Here is a 17760-nt window from a genome sequence, read left to right on the forward strand (position 1 = left end):
ATGAAGTCAACAGGCCCCACCTTCCCCCACTTCGCCCACTACTTCACCACGACAATCAGGCCCCACTACCCACCTCACAAAACCGGGCCCACAACCCACCTACAAGTCCACTCATATGACAGCAGGCCTGGGCCTCCCCTTTGGCCCACCACCCTAATCGGGACCACCGACCGACCAGAATAAATGAAATAATCACCCATAAATCTTTTAGACTCCAAAAAAAAAAAAAAATGGGTGCCATTTAGTTCATAAATATAATTAAAATTATTGTAACAAGTTTCCTATAATAATAATAATAATAATAATAATAAAAACTTAGCACTTGCAGACCATAGAGGTTTTTTTTTCCCAGAAAAAAACACGAAATTAATGGTTAACCATTTCGAGAATCCATGAAATTCTAAATTAGACTAGACATAACTGATCTGATATTACCAGATAATTAGCGATTTTCAGTAAAATTGCCAAAAAAAATAAAAATAAAAATAAAAAAAATCCCTACTTATCTGGTACTTTTTCAGATGGAGGTCCCCTACTTACTTCCTCCTCTTCCCTACCTTCCTCTTGCGTTTCAGCCGTCTCCCTCATCAACTGCAACTCCTGCTTCCCGCCTGCCGCCGTCGGCGAACCATCTTCCTGCCCGCCGCCGACTATCATACTTCCGGCCGGAAACCCCCACATCTGACTCGACGGCAACATCCACACAGCCCCCGGCGCCACCATCGCAGCGCCGCCGCCGGCGATCGCCCACATAGGCGTAATCGGCGCTAACCCTGCTGGAATCGAAATCGCCCCTCCGGAAGGGATCAGTGGCCTATCGGACCCTCTCATCGGCTGCAGTTTTTTCCTCTTCTTTCCGGCGTCATCCTCCGCCTGCGAGATTGAAGCAGCAGCCGGTGCCTCCGTGGGAACCTTTAGGGTTCCATTGACGTTGGTAGCTATCGCGGGGATAGTTCCAGTCCCCGTCGCGGCGAAGATAGCGTGCTCCGCGTGCTGGAGAAGCCATCGGATGGTTTCGCCGTCGGATTTATGGCCCAGCTCGCGTGTCAGCTGAAAGATCCGCGCCGCGCAGGCAGCCGGCATCCGGATCCTTCGTCCTCTTCCTTCCACTTTCGTGTGGCGATCCTTGCTGCGCTTCGCCGGGATCTGGACGATCGGAAGCGGGGTTTCGATCGTCTCTAACGGCTCCGACTTTGGGATTATTCGCCGGTCTACGCTGATCGATGTTCCGTTGTCGTCTTCCATCTCCTTCTCTTGAGAGTCCATTTCTGTTTCACTGCCAAAATAAAAACAAAAATCTCACGCCTTTCGCCTTTTTCCCTCCTTCCTCTCCGCTTAGTGAACAAAAAGGGTGAGCCAAAGACACGCACGAACCGAAACCCTAGCGACCTGACCTTGCTTTATACAGTCGACCGTCCACCGTTTAGTGTAGGTGAGGATGGGCCGAGTATCTGTAATGGGCCCTTAAACATTATCTGAGCCCACAGGTTCTTTAGTGAACAATTGAGCTTTTCTACGGAGAGCGGTACTTTCTTGCTTATTTTTTTAAAGCGATTTCCTCTCTGTGCGTACATGACGCCGCACGCCGTTATCTCCTCGATGAACTTTTATTTGGTCCGGCGGTGAACGTACGTTCCTCTACGTTCGGCCACCAATGTATTAGCGCCACGTAGCAGGAAGAAAAGACGCCGACCCGACCCGCTGTTTTTTGGGTTCTCGCACGAGCGTTTTTTTTAAATCCTTGACGAGCCGATCAACATCCCATTACCTTTTGGATATATTTCAAATACCTAGCAATACCGAGCAAATACTGAGTTGTACCTAATTTTTTCTAGCAATACCGAGCAAATACCTAGCAATATCGAGCAAATCTCTAGCAATACCGAGCAAATCCTGAGCAAATACCAAGTTGTATCGAGTTGTAAAAAATTCGGTACAACTCGATATTTGCATGGTATTGGTCTTCAGAGAGCGGTATTTCTTATTTTTGCAAACCAATACCGAACAATACCGAGAAAATCGCGAACATAGCATTTTCGGATTTTGCTCCGGGTCAAGTCGTCGGACCGCGCGGTTTAGAGTAAGAGCACGTGGCGACATGTTATTGGCAGCCGAACGTAGCTCTACGTCAGGTCAAAGGACGTAATAATTGTTCCTCCTCGATGGCCTTTGGTAGAGTCCTCACACATGTGGCTTTTTTATGTCACGTGCATTAAGGGGGTTAGTTTGGTGATAAAACTATGTAGATAGTAAGGCTTTGAGTATTATATATGTACATCCTCATTTTTAATATCTCAATATTTAATTTATCTATGACTACATATAGCCTCAATTACTTTTATTTGGCTAAATATTCTCTAAAATATATTTTTAGAACAAAATATATTAGATTAAGAATAATTTTTGAAATTTATTATAATTATAAGTTCTCCGAATGTGGTTTGAACAACATCTTCATCGGCCACCTGAAATCCTTTCCGCCAAGTGACGCTCCCCTTTTATGGAAAAATTATTCGCTTGGTAACACAGCACAATATTGCTCGGTATAGTTGACGTGACACATTTTGATTGATTGATCTCCGGATGAGATTCTGCGACTAATAATTTCTCCCTTTTAAGCGATTATCTTAAAAATTCCAAAAAAATTGAATAAACTATGAGCATATTCTTCTGAATTGAATCTAGAGCGAGTCAAATATTTTTCCATCAATTTTTAGAAAAAAAAATTCTCATAAAATCAGTACCTTCTCAATATTGGATTCCAGCATGGCTGGGAAAACCAACCGATCTGGCGGACTGGTTCAGGAGAACCGCCGGCTTGGTCGACCACAGCCTTGGAAGAGAACAAAAATACGGGTGGCCCCAACAAGCGACCGGATGGTCCCGCTCTTTCCTACTTTTTCAGTTTTGTGTCCATCTGGCTGTACCATTCACGGTGGGTCCTGTCATCCGCTACCGTCTGACTAGCCGGTCTACGCTCCGCCGGTTCGGCCGTCCCGGTCCGTTCCTCGGCTAGGGGCCCACTGGCCTGCACTTTTCCGCCGGCTGAATCTCAACACGGGCAGGCCCTTTCCCGCCACCATCCCATCATTACGTAGAACTGGGGCCCACGAGCCCACCCGCAAGCCCGGATAGGAGACCCCGCCCACGCATGTTCGTATATATAAAGACTCACTGAAGGCGCGGGCCCATCCATGTGGGCCCCAACCTGGGCGTACGCCGTCTACCTAAAGTTTAAAAAGTTTTTTACTAGCTACTTTCCGCGCACAAAGAAAACAAACCCAAGGATATGACGGCAGATAAGCATCCACGTGGTATTCTATAATCTTGGTTCTATTTCTTGGTCGAAATTGAGTTCTGTTGTAAATTTATATATGCATTCGAGGAATTTGTCAAAAAAAGGTGAGGTGAAGTTTCGAGTATTACCGAGTCCATTCTAACATGGTTAGCGATGCGGCTGCGTCAAGTGAGTCAAGTGAGTCAAGTGAGTCAAATGAGTCAAGTGAGTCAAGTTGGCATTGAGTCAACTCAATTCAACTCCATCCATGCCATGAGCTATGGCTCAATTATTTATTTAGCCAAAATTGAGCCAACTCCAACAAAAATATATTAATGTAAAATATATTCAAAATATTTTAAATTAGAAAAAAAATATTTAAATTTTGTATCATTTTTCTTTATATTAAATTATTGTTTAATCATTTCTTCTCTATTATCTATTTGTTTAATCATTTATTACAAGAGCTTCTCTCTTTTAAAATAAATGATCCGCTATGAATCGGTTTGAAATCATAAAATTAAACTCAAATTTAAATTCAAATTCAGATGGCTTAAACTCGACTCATTTATTCCTATGCATCGTATTAATGATTAACATTAACATACAATCAAACATAAATGAGCTCAAAATTATTCCCCAAATTAGAGTTTTTATAATTATCATTTGTATTTAAGAAAATTTATATTACATTCTTACTTATTATAAATTTTTTTGTTAAAAGAGTAAAAGGCTATTTTAGAAAGCAACAAAAAATCTATTCCAAACAAAGTCTAAGATCCCTACGTAAATTTTTATTTTTGTATCAAAAAATCGTTTTAAGAAAGTTAAAAAAGAATATTCTTCAAATAATGTAAAATATGCCTATCCTTTGTGATATTTTCTAATTTCCTTTCATTTTCATGCTTACTACACACAAGCGAAAGGTAGTTTAACAAGACAGATAGGTTTTCCAATGACACTTCAACACGTTGACAGCAAGCGTTTAATGCCTGCTTAATTTGAGGCTTAAGTTAAAGCTAAGTAAAACAAATTCAACAATGTGACTGGCTTACAGCTTAAATGATGTTAATTTCCAATTAAATAATTACATTGCTATAATATAGCATTAAAATAAATTACTGTATTAACAAAACACAGAATTATAATAAAAAAACTTAATGATCATAAATTTAATTTAGTAAACATCAATTTTACTTTAAACTTAATGATGATTAGTTTATTTTAATAATATTTCAATTTAGTTAATTAAAAAGTTTTCATTCTTAAAAACTTAGTTATGTGGAAAAGTCGAGCTCATAAAACATTAAATTTAAATATTTTTAAAAACTAATTTTATAACATTATAAAGTTTATTAAAAATAAAGGTATTTATATCTTATTTATAAGCATTTGTTGCAGGCTAGTGTATTCATGACGGTAGAGTGAAATAATTTTTTATCTTAGCGATGCACCGGTATTCAACACACAAACAGATAGTTGAAGAGATAGCGGATAAACGCTAGAAATTTTTTTTGTAAAAAACCCAAAAAGAGAAAAATCACGGGGTCTTGCCCAGATAAGAAAATTCCACTAAATTTGAGTGAATTATAAAGGTTGACTCGTCCTTTAGCTTAGAGGCGATGAAATTACCATGATTTTTAAAATCGGACCGGACCGGTCAGTTCGACCGGTTCAACCGTGAACTGATCTTATGATCAGTTCGGTCCTTTTGAAAAAAGGTTTATCTAAGTGATCGTCGGAACTAGTCTCGGGGTTAAGAATGCGGCGCCCGGATTCAAGCTGTTACCCTTCAGTTATCTATTTGGCTATCAAACTTTAACCATGTTAATATTGATTTATACAATTATTATAACTATAGGCAGATAGTTTAATCAAACCCGTCAATATCTTAAATATGTCCAGTATTTTGATTCTTCCAGCTGATACCAGCCAAATAGCGCCGATCGCTCTCATATGCATGCGAAGTAATATATACCTTTACTATCTCTCTGTAATGATCGCCGTGTGCGCGTATCACCGAGGAGTTCACTAACCCACTTATCCCTCTCGCGTGTTAAATCCCATGTCGAGACCCTCCCTACCACATTAGACTACAATGAAAGATGGCATTAAACAAACGAGCATAAAACTCCTAACGTGAATATGAGACTAAAAAAACTAGAATTTCTAGTTGCATGAGAATTTGCTTAAATGAGAATTTTTGGAACAATTTCAAATAAAAATATAATCATAATAATGTTTTTAACTTCTTAAATTTCAATAATTAATTTTATATATTTATAATTATTCAAAAAAAATTAATTATTTATAATTTTTAATGTTCTTAAATTTTCTCCTAAATGGGAAATTCAAATAATATTAAGAAAAAATTTCTTAGAAAAAATAATTATTATTATGATCCTAATAAATATATTTTTATAATGTTAAATTTATATAAATTTATAGATGTAAATACTAGTAAATAAAAATATAATACTTAACAGCTAATTTTTATACATTAAATTTATAGATTTTATATAAAGAATTTTATTAATATAAATAAAAATTGGAATTAATAATATTTGAAATATGTTATATTTAAATGAAATTTATTATTTATTTATATTTAATATATAATTATTAAATAATTATTTATATTAATTTTAAAAATTATTGTAATATCATTATATATGCATGATTTCTTTTTTTTTAGTTCTAAACTTCCCAATTATATTAGTGAAATTTTTAAGATTAAATTGTCATTATGAGTATGTTAATTTTATTATTTTTAATAATATTATTATTTATTATGTCATCTAATTCGACTCCGTTTCAACCGACCGAACCGTGAACCTCTCCTTCCGGTTGCTCATCCCGTCTGATTTTCACAACCTTGAAAATTACAATAGTTTGGAGAGTCGGTCAAACTCCTTATATATATTTAGGAGTTTGTAATGATCGCAGTTGGGTTAGAAAGTTGGTGGCAATTAGTGGCCGGGCAGAGGTTCGATGACAATCAATGTTCGAGCGAAGATCCAGCGTCGGTCCACAGCTGGGAAGAGGTATGGGAGCTGTTGGAGGCCGGGAGGAGGTCTGGAGGCTGTCGGCGGCGGTTGGTCGGGTGGTGATCGATGGTCGGGCGGTGGTCGACGGTGGGGCGGTGGTTTAAAGGTTGTCAACGACCGGACGGTTGTCTGGCGGCGATCGCGATAGGGCAGAGTTCTGGCAGGTATGCAGAGATGCGACGATAATCAGCGGTCGCGCGGTAGTTCGACGATGGTTGGCAATGGAGAGAAGGTTCGATGGTGGTCAGGAGACTGGCGATGATCCGATCTGCCGACAGAAGTTTGCCTGCGGTTGTTCTTAGGTACAACTCTAGATCCTTGAAGCCTTAGTACTCTATGTAATCTCCAGCCAAAGGTGCCCCTCATGAAAAGAGTAGAGGCCTATTTATAGATCTTTGTGAGTGACACACCCTATAAATATGGAGAAGATCCAGGGCAAGTTCAGAGTGCTCCATTGGACGGCCCATCTAATTCCCTCAATTATGGAACATTTTTCAAGCATTTAAGTGTCTTAATGACATCAAAATTAAGCGATATTGGGCTCATTGGATTCGTTTGGTCGAGCTGCTTGATTTAACTATAATCATGCCATACTTCGAGATCATTTGGTCATCCAATTAATATTTTGAACCTTCCAAATACGCTTTGATCCCCAGATTTGAATCCATTTGGGCTCGAATTGGACCGATTTTTGTGCCTTTGAGCTTGTCTCTTTGAGATGTTCAATTTGACTAAAAATTTGTTTAAATCACAATTTGGATGATCCCAAATTTAATAGTGAAAGTGACCAACTAAGATATGTCTCAAGATTCGTGCTTGATCAAGGCAATTTTTGATGATGTATCAGCACTCAAGTTCAATCTCACCAACCACATAATGTATATTTTGGTCTAATTGGGCTTAAAAGATATGAAAATGGTCTGTTTCGCTTATTGCTTAAAAGCAAACTTAATACTTGACTTGAACCCCAACCAAAAAATTCACCTTAATAGACCTAAAATTATAGAACTGAAAATAAGCTAAAAACAGAACTGAAAGTTTCAAATTGAACAAACATGAAATATTGATCATGCAAATAGAACTGAAATGCGAAAAGCTGAGAAGACTGAGGATATTAACAAGTGAAACCTCAGTTGTAGCTGTGAATGCGAGCAGTAATGGGTGTGCTTGCTACATGCGACTAGGAGTCGAGGAGGTTTATGAGGGCTGCACTGACTCAAGTCGTTCGAAGGAGCACGATATGAACTCTTTTTTTTTTCTTTTTTGGGACAATTAGGGGAATTGTGCTAGGAAGAGATGGGAGAAATTTACCACTCGGCCGCAGGAGCAATTATTAGGTCCTTTCACTGGATGTAGAGGAAGGTTCGGTTTTAGCCAAAAATAAGTAAAAAGTGCAAATACCGAGTTTTTTGAAAAACTCGGTATTTTTTCAAAAAACTCGGTATTTGCACTTTTTTAGGCAAAACCGAACCTTCCTCTGGGTCCTTGCACCGGACCAAATAAAAGCCCCGGCCGCAGACCCGATCTCCACTCTCCTATCTAGTGGAGAAGCGTAAGAGAAGCGGCAGGAGCTTTATATTCATCGCGATCTTGGGCCCCCCGCCTCTCTCTCTCTCTCTCTCTCTCTAACCCGAAATAGAGCCTAGTTTCCTGCAACCTGTGCCGTCCCTGTTTAATAAGGCCCGCTTTCCTCTCTCTCTCTCTCTCTCTCTCTCTCTCTCTCTCTACTTTCTTTCTCCCTTAATATGGCGAGTAATTTGGGAGATATATGGATTCGTATATTATCTGTTTAAAAAACCTCAATCACCCGCCGTCGCTTGGCTTGGTCGGTGAGCAAGTACGGTTGGGAACCCTCCAACCCATGCTCGATTCCCCTCGACTGGGAGGGCCTCTTAAATGGGGTCCAATCAAGTGCGGGCCATAAGGTTTCTGGAGTGGGTGCCTCTTCTAGGTCAAATGAAGATTAGTCACACCGCCAAGTGACTTTTCGGGGGTGACAGCAAGTGGATACCTTGTTCTAAAAAAAAAAAAACTCAATCATTTGTATATTATTTTTATCTGTACAAGTTATGAGTGCTCATCTTTGATTTTTAAATTACATATTTGATTATTATCTATAAAAGATAATTATAAATGTTTAATAATGTTAATAGAAATTAAATAGTTGTTCTTTATTTAATTTCTTAGATTGGAAAGTTAATTATAGAGGTTTACTAATGCTCAGTGCTTGTTAATATAATTTTTGTACTAAATTTGTGTCCCACAAGAAAAAAATCCTAACTCTACCCCTGTCAAGAATGTCCTGATTTAAGTTCAAATAGGCCTAAATCAAGCACTAAAATCATAATTGAAAACTTATCGAGATCATTTGAATGGTCAAATGATCACCAATTTTTACATGACTATAGTTAAAACAAGCGTCTCGATGAGAAAAATCCAACAACATCAAGAACAACATATTTTAATAGCACTAAGACACTAAGAGGTTCATTAAACATCAAATGATCAATTTGATCAACTCCAACCGTCAGATAAATTTCTTAACTTGCCGTCAAAATGATCAGATTGATTTCACAACAAATTATTGGATTTGAAGTATTCTAAAGCTCTAAATATCAATACATGATACCTTTACTATCACCTGAAGTTGCCAAACCACCTACCGTCATCTTATGTCCGACAGTCCGACATTCCGAATTCAATGTCGTTCAACGCTCACCAATGTCTGCCATATATTAGCCACCAATGTTCGATACAGGTCTTTTCGGTCACTAATCTCCTAAGCACACCAATGACCGCCATCCAGCTTTCTTAGTTGGCTCTCATTCATTCTTTCCAATGTCAGACATCTATCAACCATCAAGTCTCATGTGTAGGGGTGTCGATATTTGACACGATCCGAAAATTTTGAGTGGTCAACCCATTTGAGAAACAGGTCGGGTTCGGTATTTCAACCCATTTGTAAAACTGAGTTAGGTTCGGGTTGAACCGGAAACCGAAAGTAACCCGGGTTAACCTGTTTGTGACATTGAGAAGTTTAGGTTTGCTGTCAACACGTCGTAGTCAATCCAAGTTTGGTCGAGTCGTCTGGCTTTGCCGCTTTTGAGATTAACGGGAATCGGTTGTTCGCCAGAGTCGAAGTAAGAAGCAGTGATGTCTTGTCGAGTCGCCTAGTTTAGCTGTTGCGTCTGGTCGAGTCACCTAGTTTCGCTGTTGCATATGGTCGAGTCGTGACAGGAGGCCAGACACGTCTATGTGCCTGCCGACCTCGCCCAGAGTCCAGACACTCTATGTGCCTCCCGACCTCCCCCACAGTCCAGACATGTTCAAGGCTCTCGTCTGTGTGCCGCATAGAGTCCAGACAATTTTGGCTTAGCTAGGTTTTCGTGTCGGGTCGGGTCAACCCGGAAATCCGGCGAGACGAGTTCGGGTTGGATTTTTTGACCCGTCTGCCAAAAAGAGTCGGGTTCGGTTTGTGTTAAACAATATTGGGTTCGACCCGAACCTAAACCGAACCCAATTTTGACACCCCTATATATATGTGCCTTCCTAGTTGCAAACCTTCCCTCCTTAGGTAGAACAATTAATCAAATAATTGAGCGTCGTCTGATACTTTGCTGACAATTGACACCTCAATACTCCTATTTTTACAGTGGAAGACATTTTTCTCAAAACATGTCGACTATATTACAACAAGGTATTTTACAGTTATAGTAAATGATATCTTTTATAATATGTAATATGTAACAGAGAGGTTTATTTGATGTAGATTTTAAGTGTTAGGTAAATAAATAAAATATTTTTAGATATTAGATATTAGATATCTGAATATAATAATATTAGATGAAATGCATGTAAATTCTCTAAATAAAAATACATATTACAAGCAGGAGCTAGGAAGGTTACCTCAATACTTCCACAGAGTAGGCTTAATCCACAAAGTATGTTTCCACATCAGATCTTTATCTTCCATCTCGAATGGAATAATTGTAACCTTACTGCTCTGAATGCAGCACAGGGCCACATCATCGTCCCCGCCAAGCTTCCAACCCTAATCTCCATGGACCATAGCAAGCATTGAGGTAATAGATGCAGTTTTCCTTACAGCCAGCGAAATCACCGTCACCGATCGAGAAGCTCTGCTCATTGTAAAAAAAAAAAAAAAAGAGATCGGCCACGGATGTCAGTTCCTCAATACCACTCCGGAGTCTACCCTTCGTTTTCCATCTGAAAGGCCTCGAATTACTCACCTTCCAAACCGTAAGAACTGCCCTTGACGAAGACCACGAGATTTCCGATCGTCTCCACAAGATATCCTATCCGAACTTCAACGAAGGGATTACGACGATTTTTTGGGGAAGAATCGTTGGGATCGAAAACCCCCAAACCTCACGGAGCTGCAATGGCGTAGATCTTCCCGTTGCAATGGGCCGTCGAGCAAACCCTTTTCGGAAATCGGCATTTACCGCGCTCCATTTCCAGGCGCCTGACCGTCAAAATCCCATTCTGAAGGACGAGAAGAGGACGACCAAAACGAACGGGAATTGGAGGAGACCTTACATAGATTTATACTTATAGGATGTGCATTTGATCTTTTTGAATGATTCGATATATAAATTAATTAAATTAATTAATTTTAATTGTAAAATTTAAATAATTAAATCAACTAAATTAGCTTTCAAATCAAACTAAATCAAATGTAGCATTTATTTATTTAATTCAATCCGATTGCAGATAAATTAAAACATTATTAATGTAAACTTTATCGAATCTACTTATATTTAATTTAAATAATATATTAAAAAATTCCGAAATAACTTTTGCAAGTAAAATAAATAATAACCACATTACCCATTGTTATTTGGTAATTTACTATATTTATATAATTTTTTATATAAATTAATATAATTCATTTTTACTTGTTAGCCTATACTAATTAAAAAAAATCTAAATAACTGAATCAAACCAACCAAATAAGAGAGCGATTACATTCAATTTTTTTAAATTCGCACGAACAAAGTATACCTCTAGAATTCCATGCCTAAATTTTTATGAACAAAGCATACCTCCATAGTTACCATCAAACTTTATATCTTAGTTTTTTAAATCACATAAAAATATTACTAATATTAATTTATTAAAAAATTATATATTTTTCATAGATCTAATGTAATATTATTAAAATATAAATATAAAATAGATATAAATATAAAAATTTAGATGTTAAATATATAATATTTAACACCCAAACGTTTAATTAGACCGACATAAAAAATAAAAAATTATTAAAAAAAAATCTATAAGATTTTGGTTTTTACTATTTATTTTTAAAAATCACATTCAAAAACATTTATCGATGATAGAAACGTGCATTCATAAAAACGCAACTGAACATAAAACTTCTTTTGAGTAATATAAATATTGATATATCATCAAAAAAACTTAAAAACGTATCTTGATTGGGCATGAATCTCAAGGCAAAATTAAGTTAGAAACTTCCAAAATTAAAATTGGAACATCTAAACTCTGATTTCTGCAAACTTACATTCGAATTGAACGTCTCAAAAAATACAAACGCAACGACACCAAATTCGGCTCAATCCGAGCCCAAATGGATCAAAATCAAAGACCCGAAACACATTTGAAAAATTCAAGCTATAAATTGAATGACCAAAAGATTTCCGAATGTGACATGCTTATAGTCAAATCAAGCAGCTCAACAAGAAGAATCCAACGAGCTCAAGATCACCAAATTATGATATCAAAAAGGCATTCAAATACCTAGTAACTGTCCACAATTAAAGGGATCAGTATCGATTGTCTATTCAAACCAATCCCAACTTACCTTGATCTCACTTTATTTATTTATCATGTCACTCTAAAAAAATTATAAATTAACCCCTCATTCTCATAAAAAGAAAAGACAAACAAGAAAGAGAGAAAAAACTAGAGTTCTCATGCTACCAAACTCCTTAACCACCGCCAAACTTTTGTCCTACCACCAAACATTATCAAATTTTCATTCATCACAAGATTTCAACCCAACAATTGACTATTAACAGGGTGTGACCTCATGATTTTTTCCTTTATTAAAAATTTTCACATAAAAATATTTTGTTTCTAAATTCTCTGTTTATGTGTTGAATATTCGTACAACGCTGAGACAAAAATCCCATCTCTATAGGCGTGTATATTATAGCCCGCAACAAATATTAAATAATATTTATTTTAAAAATTTGATAGGCATCAAAACATTTATATAATAATTATGCACACATCATATTTCTCAAAATTAATAAAAGTAGAAAATAAATGATTTCAAACCAGCTCAATTTCAAGTTGGAGCTAGCTCAAAAACGAGCTTCTTCAAGCCAATTCAATTCAAAATTGAATCAAATCAAGACACAATCCATCGAATTATATGGAACCAAGCTAATTTCAAGATATCTACCAGCTTTATAAGCAGCTTATAAGCGAAAAGAATTTCTCGTCTAATATGACCTACTAATTTTCTTACAGAGAACAACAACCTGAGCCCACATCCATAATACAAGCCAAATGTTTGAGAATAACAGAATGCCTCAAAACAATCAATAACACTGGACAGATAAATTAGTCTGACACAATTGTTACTTCAGTTCAATTACCTCAGTGTACTCCAATCCTGGCTTAGTCTTCCCCCTCCTGTTCATCTTTAAATAGCTTAATCATATCGTCGATTCTCAGAATTGTTATGGCTGCCTCAGTAGCAAACTGGCACCACAGAAAAAGAGGAGAGGAACAACGCGAGGTTAAGATACAGCTACATGTGTGGTTAATTATAAAAGGAAAATTAGATAAAAAGCCTAAAATGGTCATCCACATATTCGTATTTGATCAATTTAGTTCCAGAGTATTATATTTCTGTAATTTTGCCATTCAAACCTACAAAATTAATCTCAAATGACCCCTTAAAATGAAATTGATAGAAATTGGGATACAAAGTTGATCTTAATTTAGGCTTTGTTTGGGACGGCTTTTTAATTATTCTTAAAACAGTTTTGTAATATAAAAATTAAAATTTTCATACTAAAAAACTGTTTTAAAAAGCAGCAAGAAAGTTGTCCCAAACAAGAGCTTAGACTTCGTTTAGGACGGCTTTCTTACTGCTTCTTAAAGCAGCTTTCTAGTGCAAACATCTGCAAAAATTAAATTTTTTTGCACTAGAAAATTGTTTTAAAAAGCAATAAGAAAACTGTCTCAAACGAAACCTTAGTCTCTTGACCACATAAAATTAATATCAATCAAAACCCTAAGGGACCATCTGGAATCAATTTTACAAAGACGAGAGACTACTATGGGACTAACCTGGCCACATACAAATATTCTGGTGATTATTTTAGGCTCTTTGCCAGCAAAATTGAAATCATGTTCAACAAATGTATCAAATTGTCAGAATTAAGTGTTAAATATATAAATTAGAGTCTTGAATGTTAAGAGAATTTGGACAGTTGATAAGCAACAAGATAAGGCTTCGTTTGAGACGACTTTTTTATTGCTCTTAAAACGGAAGTTTAGTACAAAAATTTTAATTTGTACTAAGACCAAGCCTTATGCATTAAGATCCCACACAGCCTTACCTACATGCTGCAGATAAGGTTATTTTCATAACTCATATTTATGACCTTCAGCCCACAATGGAGGCAACTAACCACCCCACCCTTAGCCACATAAGTAACAAAGTAATCAGAGTAAACATACTAATTTTTCCCTTGAGTTAATAGGTTATTCAAGTATAAGCAGTTTATTATTATCATTAATGAAGCAAGGTCAAGAATATTTTAAAGCTTATTACCTGTATAATCTTCACTTTGCTCATTGACGGCTCAATTACTCCAGCTTCAAGATTATTGCGGATATTGCCTTTCAAAAGGTCCAATCCCATGCTGCAAAATCGAAAGAGAGAATGTGGTTGTAAGGTCCAATCAATAAGCAAAACCAAAATCCGGTTAACAGACCTTCATTAAATACTAAAGAACATAATTTTCCACGGTAAAATTTTTAGAGTATGAATGTTCATGACAGTTAGAACATAACGAACTTTTCAAGCCATAACTTATGAGCTGCTTTCCGATTAAAATATTGCTATAATGCAAATGCAAACTACTGAAGGGTCATTTTTCCCACCATAAAAACCCTATGCTGGCCCATACCTTGTTTAACATTATCCGGACCATAATTCATTTTTCTCCTATCTGTACTAGATGAGTACGTATTCTTTTCATTTATTTTCTTCCGTTCACTAGGGCAATTCATGCAATATCTATATTTACGTAGATGGTTCGATAAAAATTGCTGACAGTTCCCAGATCAAGGGAGCACGGCAGCACTGCTCATCAAACTGATGTAATTATCAAGAATAAACAGGTATCAAAGCTAAAGATCTACCCTTCCAAGTCCTAGCAATCCCCAACTTATTAATTGCAGTCACTGACAGAGGATTTTAATTATTCTGTGCGGACGCCGAACACCCTTCGGAGACCAACCAGAATGCGCCACATCATCCCCGTACTCGGTACTGCTCGGTAGTGCGGCTCGTTACTGCTAACGTGATGCATTCTGGCTGATCTCTTAACAGCGTTCTGCATCTAGTCTCCACACAGAATAATTTCTTTCTCGTGACAGAGTGGGTATTCCGTGCATAGTTCCAAATGCTTGCAAGTAGAAGGTCGAGTATAGGTGCAAGTCTAATTGCATAACGATCTGCTCCTGGTTCCCAGAGTAGTGGTCATGAGTTTAAAGTTCTCTTTAAATTAAATATTCACTAGCTCCATGCTTAATTGATATGTAACTAGCCTTGTGTGTTGGTCATATTTATAGTTGACCACATGCCTAGCAATTGTTCCAGTACACTCCTTTTAATTAATAAAATATTTGGGATAAGTTTCAATCCAGAAAAATAAATTAAAAAAATGATAAGAAGTAATAGCCTATATATATATATATATAATCATAAAAGGACACTAATAAGCACCTTGGGTATAATAAGAAGAGACTCAGCAAACTCTGCTATGGCCAGCTGCTCTCTAGAACCAAGTGTTGTGGCAAGATTCTCCAAGTACACAGATAAAGCAGCCTCCACAGCACCACCACCAGCAACAACCTGTAGTAGCACCCATTGAATAGTGTCAACTAGGAGGGTAGGTTTAAGGTACGTAGATCGATGGGTGCACGAGAATAAACAATTCACGATAAAATAATAAATGAAAAAAATACCCATAGAAAAAGTGAGAAGAAAACTTCAAACAAAACTACTGATGCCAAAATGAGGTAAAGGGAAACACATTTTATACGAATCAAGAAAATTCTGTATCCTATGAAACTCGAGAAAATGATCAAAATAGTCCTTTGTCTATTTATGAAAAATCAAAATGGTCTCTAATTATCTTAAAGATCATTTTTGGTCTTTCATAAAGATCAAGGGACGATTTTGATCCTTTTTTCATATAAAATTCATATGCATAGTTTACATGGAGAGCACTCTTCATGAACACAACACTTATTTAAGATGCCAAAGATGGAAAAGTTGAATTTAAGATTCAGGTAACATGAACACAATAAATTGGACATTGTCAAGGCAGAGATTGTCTTTCCAGGAAGAGAAGAAAAAATTTATTATAAAAGATCTTAATTTTAACTGGACAAGGAATTGAGATTCAGTGCAATTATACCAAATTAGATTCGAGAGTTCTCTTCACAATGGATAATGCATCATGCAAAGAGCGATCCATCTCATCAAGCATGAAGTCATTTGCACCTCTAAGGATCAATGAGACCTGAGATATTAATAAATATTAATATAAAAAACAAAAAGATACCACTCAAAAGGCTGAAATCTTTAAGCAAAAATGAATATAGCCAAATATACTCACTGCACTTGTATTTTTTGTGCCTTTGACCAAAATTACATCATCATCAGCAATACGTTCCTCCAAAACTTCATCTGCTTGACCAAGGAATGATGAATCAAATGTTTCCTCTCCTTCCATGTCAGCAAATGTGGTAACCTGCAGGTTCGACCAGCTAACTTAATAATCCCTAGTAAGGGTGCAACTAGGCTACATAATGGACCATGGGTCCCAGAAAATAACAAGCAAAAAGAAGGAACAATAGAGTTGGATGTTTATGATATGAAGTGAAAGTTTAAGGGGAAAAAAGAAGTAATCTTGTAGCCTAAGTGCCTAACCAACTAACATGAGCATGCTTATTCTTCCTCTTTACCAGCTCATAAGCCAAGCAGGATCATTTTAGTAAGCAAGTCTCTGAAGAGCCAAACAACTTCAAAGATATCCACCATGCTTCAATTAATAATATAACCACAATGCACATTAATAACACATCATTTCAGTTTAATCCAGATCAACATCATACTGCAGTATTAGTCAAAATGCACGCCAGCTTGCTTGTATTTGTTCTAACACATTAAAAAATACAACCATGATATTTAAGCAATCATTTTGTAGGACAGAAAAATACCACAGTTGCCCCAGTGGCCTTAGCAATATGGCGAAGATCCTCTTTCCGAACGCGTCTAACAGCAATAGCCCCAGCCTCCACAAAATACTGGAATCACATTAAAAAAAAAAAAAAAAATTCGTTAGAAGACTGCTATCAATCAAATTGATATTTCAGCATGCATATAACTTACAAAAAAAAAGCATATAACTTCAGAAAATTTATAACGAAGCTAAACTAATAACCAAATACAAAAATAAAAAAGCAGAGTATTGTACAGCATCAATTTTGTACAATTATAGATATAAAGAGAAAAAGAGATGGAACCAAAATAAGATACAGAGGAAAAATTGTATTCCCCACAAATTCTTCTGCCCTACAGTTTAAAGGGATTTTAAATCCAACGACCAAGGTTCTTTTAAACATTTGCCATAGTTTTGATGAACCGCATTGCACGATATTAATGTGGTTTAAGCAGGCTTTATCTTAAAAGGAAATAGTAAAGCACTCTTCCTGTTTGCCAGACTTCAACAGGTCGGATGCAACAGCTTCAACTAACTCCATGGCTCTAGCAGGATGGACGCAAACACCACCACATCACCGCCACCTTCATAGGTGTTCTCACCACCACCTCATCAAGTATTTTCACATCAAACTGTATTTCACTTGTCACGTCAATTGTCACTATCTCCTTTATCTTCAATATTGTTGCCTACATTACCATCTCATCCGCCTTCTCCTTTACCTTCTCTAATTACCTCAGCAATTTCGTCTACAAATCTCCACCATCTCCATCACCATTGCTGCCTTCCCCACCTCCATTGTTTCCATCTCCAACACCACTTTAACCACCATATCCTAAGCCTAATCCAAGGATCTTACCACCGGCGCCTTCCAAAGCTTGCTCTCTCTCTCTCTCTCTCTCTCTCTCTCTCTCTCTCT

General features: G+C 36.9%; 2 protein-coding genes across 2 annotated transcripts in view; both read right to left on the minus strand.

The window, feature by feature from the left end:
• Positions 1 to 338: 338 nt before the first annotated feature.
• Positions 339 to 10853, minus strand: LOC110092326 (transcription factor PCF2). Its single transcript, XM_020816830.2, has 3 exons — positions 10575 to 10853; positions 10231 to 10463; positions 339 to 1276 (listed from the first exon to the last, which is right to left on the minus strand). The coding sequence occupies exon 3, from the start codon at positions 1264 to 1266 to the stop codon at positions 499 to 501; it is 768 nt and encodes a 255-aa protein (XP_020672489.1). The 5' UTR covers positions 1267 to 1276; positions 10231 to 10463; positions 10575 to 10853; the 3' UTR covers positions 339 to 498.
• A 1868-nt stretch (positions 10854 to 12721) lies between these two features.
• The window catches only part of LOC110092336 (T-complex protein 1 subunit alpha), a 39362-nt gene continuing 34323 nt past the window's right edge, over positions 12722 to 17760 (minus strand). The window contains exons 11-17 of the mRNA XM_028697487.1: positions 16840 to 16926; positions 16236 to 16370; positions 16035 to 16139; positions 15326 to 15466; positions 14637 to 14704; positions 14159 to 14249; positions 12722 to 13077 (exon numbers count right to left, since the gene is read on the minus strand). Of these exons, the coding sequence (XP_028553320.1) occupies positions 12994 to 13077; positions 14159 to 14249; positions 14637 to 14704; positions 15326 to 15466; positions 16035 to 16139; positions 16236 to 16370; positions 16840 to 16926 (711 nt within the window). The 3' untranslated portion in view covers positions 12722 to 12993. The remainder of the gene's footprint in view (positions 13078 to 14158; positions 14250 to 14636; positions 14705 to 15325; positions 15467 to 16034; positions 16140 to 16235; positions 16371 to 16839; positions 16927 to 17760) is intronic.

Source organism: Dendrobium catenatum, unplaced genomic scaffold (assembly GCF_001605985.2).
Source record: "Dendrobium catenatum unplaced genomic scaffold, ASM160598v2 fragScaff_scaffold_943, whole genome shotgun sequence".
NCBI classification, from domain to species: domain Eukaryota; kingdom Viridiplantae; phylum Streptophyta; class Magnoliopsida; order Asparagales; family Orchidaceae; genus Dendrobium; species Dendrobium catenatum.